The following is an 8,801-nucleotide window of genomic DNA, read 5'->3' as shown; positions in this document are numbered from 1 at the left end:
GCCCACCCACGGGAAATGCCGGTCCCTGTCCCTCAGCCTGCCCCTGCCCACCCACAGCAAATGCCGGTCCCGTCCCCGGCCCACCCACGGGAAATGCCGGTACCTGTCCCCGGCCGGTCCCGGCTCAGCTCCCCTCCCCGCGCTCCCGCTCCCGCCGCCGCGCCCGCGGCGCTCGCTGCGCTCCCTTTATATAGCCGCGCGTTATGAGGCCACGCCTACCATCGCGCCCCCTCCGCACTCCACCAATCACCAGCCTCTTTTCCCTGGCGCTGCACCCAATGAGGAGACAGCGCCCTGCGGGGCCGGCCAATGAGGAGCGTCCCGGCGGGGCACGCGCCGCAGTTTCTGTTAAAGCGCGGCTTTCCCCGAAATCAGCTGAGCGGGAGGGGCGGGGCCTCGGCGGAGGGGGCGGGGCCTTAACGGAGGGGGCGGGGCTAAGTCGCCTCTGAACCGGGTCTCTCTCGGGCTGGTTCGGCCCCGTGGTTCCCAAACTCAAATTAATCCATCCCAAATTCCAACCCAGTTTCCCCAGTCCCAGAGCAGTCTTCCCAGAGCCAGACTGGTGCACTACCAGTCCCAGATCAGTCCATCCCCAGTCTCAGACCAATAGCGCCAGTCCCAGATCAATCCATCCTCAGCCCATGATCAGTATATCCTCGAATCAACCTCCCCAGTTCCAGACCAGTCTTCTCAGGTCCAGATTAATTTAGTCCCATACCAGTCTTTCCAGTCTCAGTCCAGCCTCCCCAGTCCCAGATCGGTTTCCCCAGTCCCAGACTGGTCCCTCTCCAGTCCCAGATCTTTCTATCCCCAATCCCAAGCCACCCTTCCCAGTCTCAGAACAGAGTCCCCAGTCCCAGCTCAATCCATGCCCAGTCCCAGACCACTTTCCCCAATGCCAGATTTGTCCACCCACAGTTCCAGATCAGTCCGTCCCTAGTCCCAGTCCAATCTCCCCTGTCCCAGATTGGTCCATCCCCAGTCCCAGTCTCCCCAGTCCCAGACTGGTCCATCCCCAGGCAGTTCCCAGTTCCTTTCTGGATCAACCCCACTCCTGGATCATTCCCTCCCTCCCTGCCCCAGCAGTTCCCACTGTTCCCATGCTGGATTTGGTGTCCTGACCATACCCAGCACCCCAAACCCAGCCAGGGCCACCAGAGCATAAAGGACCATCTGCAGCCTGACTTCAGCGGGGGTTTTTTTGGGTTTACCAGATTACACGCACATTTCTTGGAAGAAAACCATAATTACTCCCACATGGGTAATACAGAGAAATGGGAAATGTATGGAGCTGCGCAGATGGTTTAATAAAAATAACGCCCCGAGGTGCACAACCTTGCCTGTCATTTCTAATAAAGAACGGCTGTAATGGCCCTTGTTTTTAAACACCCCACTGATCCTCCTTGGATTCCCCCCCAGGAGATTTGGGGTGATCCAAAACCATCTTCTGCAATACGGTCAGGAGGATTAATTCTCTTTTTTGACCAAAAATACAATTTTAAACTTCGCCAGGGGTTTGCATCGCCCCCTCCCCCTGCTAGATAGAGACCCTCCTGTAAAAAGCTCTTAATTTTGTTAAAACCCTGGGAAATTTGTGATATTTTAAAGGGTCTTCACACAACCAAACTCCATCTCCTTTGGAGACCAGAGACCTGGAGATTCATTGCGATGGAGAGGGGTGAATTCATCATTCCCAGCTTCATTTCAGCTCTGCAGCTTCATAGGCAGCGTGGAAAGGTAAATCTAAATTCCCTGGGGCGAGGATAAAATATTCAACCACTTAAAATGGGGTTTCAGGCACTTGGAGTAGGCTGGGAGACGCCTCACAGCCCTGCTTGCTGCTGGGAAGGGAAGATGAGGATGCCAGCAGGGCCAGGAATTTGTTGTGAAGGATTTCCCTGTGTTAGCAGCACCCTGGGAAGCTCAGCCGGGCTTCAGCAGAGCCGTTTCCCCGTTGCCAGAGGCACCAGGATTTCGGGAAGGCTGATGTGGGACAGCAGAGCCGAGCAGCCAAGCGTGATGTGCTCTTGGAATGCAGGAAGAAGTTGAAATCAGCCCGGTTTTACCTGTTCAGGGTTTGCCTCCTGGCTCCCAGAATTCCTAAAGCCACTACTGATGGAGAAATAAAGTGGAAAAATAGATTTATTCACCTGGGACACTCCGCAAATCCAGGGAAATTTGGGATGGGGGGAGCTTTTTGGGCGCCGATGTCGCTGGTGGTGCTGGTGCATGGAAGGTGCTGCTGCTCTGGGGAATCATTCCCTGTGATTCCCCAAACTGGGGGGATTTTCCCAGGTTTTGCTTTGGTGCCGTGGTTCCCTGGGGAATGTCTGAACCCCGGGAGGGGCAGGGCCCGCCGGGCTGTGGAGGTTATCACACCTCGGGCAAAGCCAATCTCTGCTTATCACCCATCTCCAATGACTTCCTATTAACTCCCACTTTCTTCTCTTTTCTCTTCCTGCGTGCGAGTTCCATTTTTCTGCTTCCTAAAATGATAACGGGGGCTTTAAATCCAGCATTGATCCCATTCGCTCACTCAGCCCCCTCCACCAACAGCCTTGATCCCATTCATTGCTTTCCCACGCATGGCATTACTTCCATGTGGAGTAACAGCCACAGGGACCCTTTTCTCCACCTAAAAAGTGGGAAAAGTCCCCGTTTTTCTTCCCCCTGGAATTCTACACGTCATGGATAAACACTGAATATTGAAATCTTTTCGTTTTGCTGGTAGTTCTCACCAAGAAAATGGGAAGCAGGGTGGTCATTTCAGTCCATCTCTGTATTCCCACCAGGAACAAATCAAGTCCAGGCACCCTCGTGATTTTAGTCACTCTCTTCTTTATTAGGAGCTGGGCCAGTCACCCCTGGTGCCATCACATGATGAGTACCCAGAAATCTTCATTGAGAGAATTCCTAGAAATGTTTTGAATCCCTTTTTTCTTAGAAGGAATTGCAGAACAGATGTTTCTGAGTGGACAAACAAGGTATTTATGGCGAAAGGCCGAGATGGCACGGAAGGGTTGAAGGTTTCCGTGCAGAAGGGCTGAATCCATGGCATGGGACCCTCCTTGTAAGGCAGATGGGGGGATTCCTGCCAAAGGAAGCTCTGGAAAAGCACAGCACGAGCTTGGGATGAAAAACTGGGCGTGGCCATGGGTTTTAGGTATTAAAAAGGTTTTTGGAGAGGGACAGAGTTAAATTGGTCCGTGGGTTGAGTGAGTCCAACCAAGCTTTTGGCATCTTTGGCAAGCGGGGACACTCAGATGGGGCTCAGGGCAAACCCAAAACCACTCTGGCTCCAGGGATGGAGGCAGTGGGACAGGCACCACTGGATTTTCCCCCTCCCTGGGGTTGGGATAAGGAAAATGCCAGATATTCACCTGCCTAGGACCAGGCTGGACTGGGAAACTCCATGCACAGCAAGGGGCAGCCCCAGAGAGCCTCCAGCCTCTCTCCCCATCCCACTGGGTGCTGGCCGAGGCTCAGCAGCACCCCTACATCCCGGCATTCATCCCTCCTTCCTCAGGGAAGCAGAGGACAAGGCGGCCTCTCTCCATCTCCCCCCACCTTGGATTTCCAAGGTCGGCAGCACCATTCCCGTGCCCTGCCAGAGGAGCGCCCAGGTATTGTAATGAGGAGAGAGGGACGGGGCTGGCTGCTGCTCCGAGGGTGGAAAAGCGGCTCTAATCCATTGGGAAAGGGGGAATGGGTCAGAGCAGGACACTGTCACCCACAAACTGGAGCTGGCAGCTGATGGGGAGCTCCGTGAGTCCTGCCCCCCCTGCTCCAAGCCTGGAGCCCACGCTGGTGCTGGCGGATTTCTGCCCTAGACTTGAATCCCTGGGGGTGCTTGGCAAAGGGAAAACTGAGTTTTCCAAGCCCCAGGGCCAGCACCTGCCGGGGAACAGCCGGCTGCTTATCTGTTCATCCATCTGCTGCCACCGGTGCCACCTGCGTGGCAGGGAGGAGGGAAGGTGGGAGCTGGGGAGCGGAGCCAGGAGCAATCCCTGCTCCCCAGCTGCTGCTCCTTCTGCCCCTCGTGCTGCTGGCCCAGCAAGCGCTGCAGCTCCTCCTGGTCCTGGAAGGGGTTCCTGCCGTAATCCCGGCGGATCCAGGCACGGTACTGCCAGGAAAAAAGGTTGTCAGGGTCACCTGAAAAGGCTGAGAGACCCCCAGAGAGAGAGCAAGGCTGCTACAGCTCCAATGGAAAGCAGGGAGCCAAGCAATTCCTGCTGCATTCCCAGCCCTCCGCAGCCTCAGGCGAGGCCGGGGGATCCCCAGGCACATCCAGCACGCAGGAAGGTCCCAATCCCACCGGAGCTCACACTCATCTCACCACGGATGCTGTGGATCCCCCCCATCCCAGCACTCCCCACATCCCCAGCCCGGCACAGAGCTGGCAGCACCCTCAGCTTCCCGCAGTGGCTGCAGCTGGGACAGCAGCTTTATTTATTTCTGCTTGCCAAGAAGCTGCTGCTGTTCCTCATGTGCCTGAATTCCCGTAAGGAATGCTTCCCGAAGCTTTCCCCCCCCGCCGAGATGGCCCTTGCAAGGTGGGGCAGGTTTGTTGTCAGAGCACCTCGCTCACCACCGGGAGGTTGTGGGGAACTTCTCATCCCCCTCATCCCGACTGCTCCCGAGGCAGGAGTATCCCGGTGGCCAGGGGCCAGCTGGAAGCAGGCTGAGGCCTGGAGGTGGCTGGGAAGGAAGGGATGGTCCAGAGAAACTGTTCCCGTTACTGCTGGGATGAGGAAAGAGCCAGACAGTCCCAAATTGCAGCACCAAGGAGCGTGGGCAGGAAGGGGCAGCTGTGCCAGGATTCACCATTCCGGCTGCCCAGGGCTTGTAGGGAACAACCAGAGCTCTGCCAGCTCCCTGAGGAGCTGGGAACCTGCTGCTCCAGCTAGGAATTACTGGGATGAGTGGTAGGAGCACACGCAGCAACAGCAAACACCTCGGGAAAAGGATGGAGGGCACCCGTGGGTGCAAAGGGTGCAGAGAGGGACTGAGCATGGGAGCCCTGGGATAGGGTGGCACAGGGACAGGATGGGATTCAGCTAGGGGATCCAGAGGGAGATGGAAGCAGCTCCCATGAGCTTGGCACTCCTTGGATGAGGTGCCTTTGCTGTGGATTCGGCTTCCCAAATGGGCACTAGCCACCAAGTTCGCAGGAAAAGTTCGGGATGCAGGACAGCAGGATTGGCAGCTCAGCACTGGATGAGCCACAAGGGCAAAAAAGCCTGCGACTGACCCTGGTGGTATCCCCCTCTCCTGCAGCCAGGGAAAATCAGCTGGGGCAGGGGGGATTTCCAGTGGGAATGTCTGGATTTCCCAAATTCACTCCGTCCCACAGCAGGACTCGCCACGGCTGTTACACAACTGCCACCTGCCAGCAGGAAGATCCCGTGCTCAGGGCGCTCCCCCAGAGCCAGACCTGTACTCCTTGCTAGGAAACAACCCCTGGGAAGTGATACCCAAAGGGTTTGGGACAGGATTTGGGACAAGAATCCACACCAGGATCTCATGGGGGGAACATCCCTTCCATGGAAACCATGCAGAGGGATGAAGCTCCATGGGAAGAGCTGCCTGGCACCCACCAAGGCTCAGCACCCAGGCTCGGAGCTGGATCCCACCACCCAGGGAGGAGGGAAGGAGTGGGTGGGAGATGGGGGAAGCTGCCAGGCATTTCCTTTTAAAGCCAGAGCAAGAAGTGGTTCCAGCCCGTTTCCTCCAGCACAGACCACCAACCCACTGCCCTCCTCCTCCTCCCTCTCTCTCCCAGGCCAGGAGCACCCAGCCCATCTAGGATGGCACCAGGGGGAGAAAGGCAGCCTGGCCATGTTGTGCCAGTACCACAGGGCACGGATCTGTCACCAGAGTGCCCATGTGTGCCCTCTGTCACATCCACACTGTCTTGTCTGTGCCTGCTGACTTCCTTTTCTAACCTTACCCATCCTCCTGCTGCTGCTCTTGGTCCCTTCCTTCCTTCTTTATCCCTCCAGCCCAGAGAAGCCCCACTTGCCAGCTTGAAACCGCAGCTGCACGCTCCAGCAGCGAGGCTGGGCAGTCCCAGGGAGCATCTTCCCCATTCCTTCCTCTCATGCTCCCGTCTGAGCTCCCTGGGATGAAGGAAACTGAGGCACCACAGCCTGAGGAGGTGCCCAGAAGGACCAACCTGCTTCCTCACAGGTTTCAAGCAGCAAGGTTTGAGGCTTTTCCACCCCGAGGGCCATTCCCTCCCCAGTGCTGTCATCACGGAGTGGGAGTTTCAAGGAAAAGGCAGCTCTTGCTAAATCCCACGGTCAAGAAAACACATCCAAGTGCCTCCACCCTTGGCTGTGCCTCGGGTATTTCAGGGAAAGCATTGCAAAGCCACTGGCAAAACTTGGGAGGTGATGGAAAAGCAGCTTCCAAGGGATAGGGAGGAAAGCGTGGTGACCATTGAGCCCAGTCTGGATGCTGGGAGCAGGAGGAATAACTGGGATGAGCAAACCCCAGAGCAGGGCCTGTGCGGGGACGAAGCCAGAGTGTGGGAAGGGCCAGGGAGAGCTGGCCCAGCCAGGGGAAGCCCCACAGGGAATCTCCAGCCCCTGGGGTGTTTTGTAATCCCTTGGAGCATTTTCCACCCCCCTCCACGGGCGTTTCTGCAAGCTGGTGATAACGGGGCACAGCCACATCCCTCATGTGACAGCGCCCGCCGCAGCCGGGGAAGGGAACTTGGGGCTGGGGAAGGGGCTGGCCTTTGGGCCAGCGCCTCGTGCTGTCCCTGCTCCCTCCTGGGAGGGCAGGAATCCCCTGCAAGGGCTCGGCAGGGCCGGAGGGACCTCAGGGTCCTGTCTGTCACGGGGCCATCGCAGGATGCTCGGGGCTGCAGAGGGTGGGGGGCTCTGCCTCCAGGGATGGTGCCGAGTCCAAGGGTGACATGGGCGGTGACATCCCTGGCACACCTCTTTTCCACGGCTCCCCTTTCCTTGCAGAGGTCCAGCTGTGTCCCAGGTGAAGTTTGGGACCCCAGGGACGGGTGAAGGAGCAGGCTCTGCTCCATCCTCCCTCCCCTGCACGGATGGGAACCCATCCAGCCCGAGCTTCTGCTCTCCCAAAATCTGCTGCTCCATCTCATTTTGGGGAGGAAAGATTGGAGATTTCTCCACCCACACTTGCTCCCACCTGTCACCTGCCTCTGCAGGCTGGCACAGGGAGCCCTGGCACATCCAAGCGTGCCCAGACATCCCGAAACTCCTCACAAGAGCCTTCCTCGCTCTCCACTCCCCCTCTTCGCCTCCAGCTCCCGCCGTGCTGCATTCCTGGAAATTGGCCCAGCTCCTTCCTAAGGTTCCCAAGGGACAAACTGCTCTCCCATCCCTCCCGCTGTGTCCTAACTCATGAAAACAAGTTTAGGGTTTTCTAGTTTAGGGTTTAGGGTTTTCCAGAGCTTTTTGAAGTGCGCTCACATAATATCGAGGCACTTCTTAAAAATTTATTTTCCTTTTTTTTTTTTTTTTTGCGTGCAAACCCCCAAATCCCCAGGTAATCAATGATATTCCCAAAATCCAGCTGGGACAAACAGAGAGCTGCATGCAAAGGAGCTGCACCTGGTTGCAAACCCCTCCAAAATGTATCCAAGGGGACTTTACCTCCCGGAGCAGGGTCCTCTCGTATTCCTGCAGCTGCTGCTGGAACCCGGCGTTGGGGCTGGCGTAGGAGCGCACGGCCTTGGTGGCATCCAGGCAGCTCTGCCAGCCCAGCTCTGTCACCGTCATCAGGTAGGCCACCAGGATGGTGGTGCTGCGGGACACCCCGGCCAGGCTGGAACGGCCCAGGGAGCCACGTCAGGGAGAGGATCCCGCGGGCATCACCCGTGGGACGCAGGTTCCCTCGCTGGGGCGCTGGCAGGCATGGATTGGGAGGGGGTAAGGAGCTCTCTCACCACTGCTGTGACCCCCCTGTCCCCTCCTCAAGCCTGTCCCACGGCTTGGATGCTCAGGTGGTCAGTGCAAGGAGCACCCATCCCTGTGGAGCCAGAGGTGGGCACCTTCCCACGGCATTCCCGCTATTCCGTGCCTCCTCCTCTCCTTCCTGCCCTTCCCCAGCGATGTCCCACACCAAGGACACTTTCTGGGAGCCCACCCCCAGCTCCCAGGGGATGGATGGGGCCTGAGGGGGTCACAGCAGCTCTCACCAGTGCACCAGGCAGCCTCCCCCTCCGAGCCGGCACTCGTGGATGAACTGGATGCACTCCTTAAAATGCTGCAGCCTGTGGGGAGAGGGGCAGGAGGTGAGGAGGGAAGGGCTGCCAGTCCCTGCAGGGCACTGGGACACCCTGAAAACAGCACCAGCGTCACTCCCAAGGACTTCCCACCACCCTGGGGCTACCAGCGTGGGGTGGGAGCAGAGATCCTGCCGCTGCCAAGTGAAGGGAATGACCTGGGAGATTTCCCGGGGGATTTCCTGCTTCCTGAGGGATCAAGGAATGAGGGTGATGCCACCAGCTCAGCCCCAGGGGCATGGCCGGCAGGGAAAGGTGTCACCTCGTGCTCAAGGGACATGAACTCTCCCAGTTCTCCTGCCTCACCCCTCACTCCCAAACAGTGCCAAAAACACCTGCTTCCCTCCCAGGGAAAGATGGAGAGATGCCAGTGGGAAAGAAAGGGAGGATGGGAAAGGGAGAGTGGGAAAGGGAGATGGGAAAGGGAGGATGGGAAAGGGAGGAAAGGAAAGGGAGGAAAGGAAAGGGAGAATGGGAAAGGGAGAATGGAAAAGGGAGGAAGGGAAAGGGAGAATGGGAAAGGGAGAATGGGAAA

At 57.7% G+C, this 8,801-nt stretch overlaps 2 protein-coding genes across 6 annotated transcripts in view; both read right to left on the bottom strand.

Annotated features, from left to right (window-relative positions):
- The window catches only part of IRF8 (interferon regulatory factor 8), a 7,907-nt gene extending 7,759 nt beyond the window's left edge, over positions 1–148 (bottom strand). The window contains exon 1 of the mRNA XM_042027083.1: positions 104–148. The gene's annotated coding sequence lies outside the window, so the exon portion shown is untranslated. The remainder of the gene's footprint in view (positions 1–103) is intronic.
- Positions 149–2,818: 2,670 nt separating this feature from the next.
- Positions 2,819–8,801, bottom strand: part of LOC121664073 (dual specificity protein phosphatase 22-A-like) — a 12,591-nt gene continuing 6,608 nt past the window's right edge. For 4 of the 5 annotated variants that reach the window (XM_042027080.1, XM_042027078.1, XM_042027081.1 and 1 more), the window contains 3 exons: positions 8,180–8,254; positions 7,635–7,806; positions 2,819–4,123 (listed from right to left, as the gene is read on the bottom strand). In XM_042027080.1, the coding sequence (XP_041883014.1) occupies positions 3,917–4,123; positions 7,635–7,806; positions 8,180–8,254 (454 nt within the window). In that variant the 3' untranslated portion in view covers positions 2,819–3,916. Of the gene's footprint in view, positions 4,124–7,634; positions 7,887–8,179; positions 8,255–8,801 lie in introns of those variants that run through there. The other variant, XM_042027082.1, reaches the window with a different exon arrangement.

Source organism: Corvus kubaryi, unplaced genomic scaffold (genome assembly GCF_017639235.1).
Source record: "Corvus kubaryi isolate FWS band 111438036 unplaced genomic scaffold, C.kubaryi_AGA036_p1.0 37300, whole genome shotgun sequence".
NCBI classification, from domain to species: Eukaryota; Metazoa; Chordata; class Aves; order Passeriformes; family Corvidae; genus Corvus; species Corvus kubaryi.
Note: the sequence above shows the minus strand (reverse complement) of the source record. Positions and strands in the feature narration are given on the sequence as shown.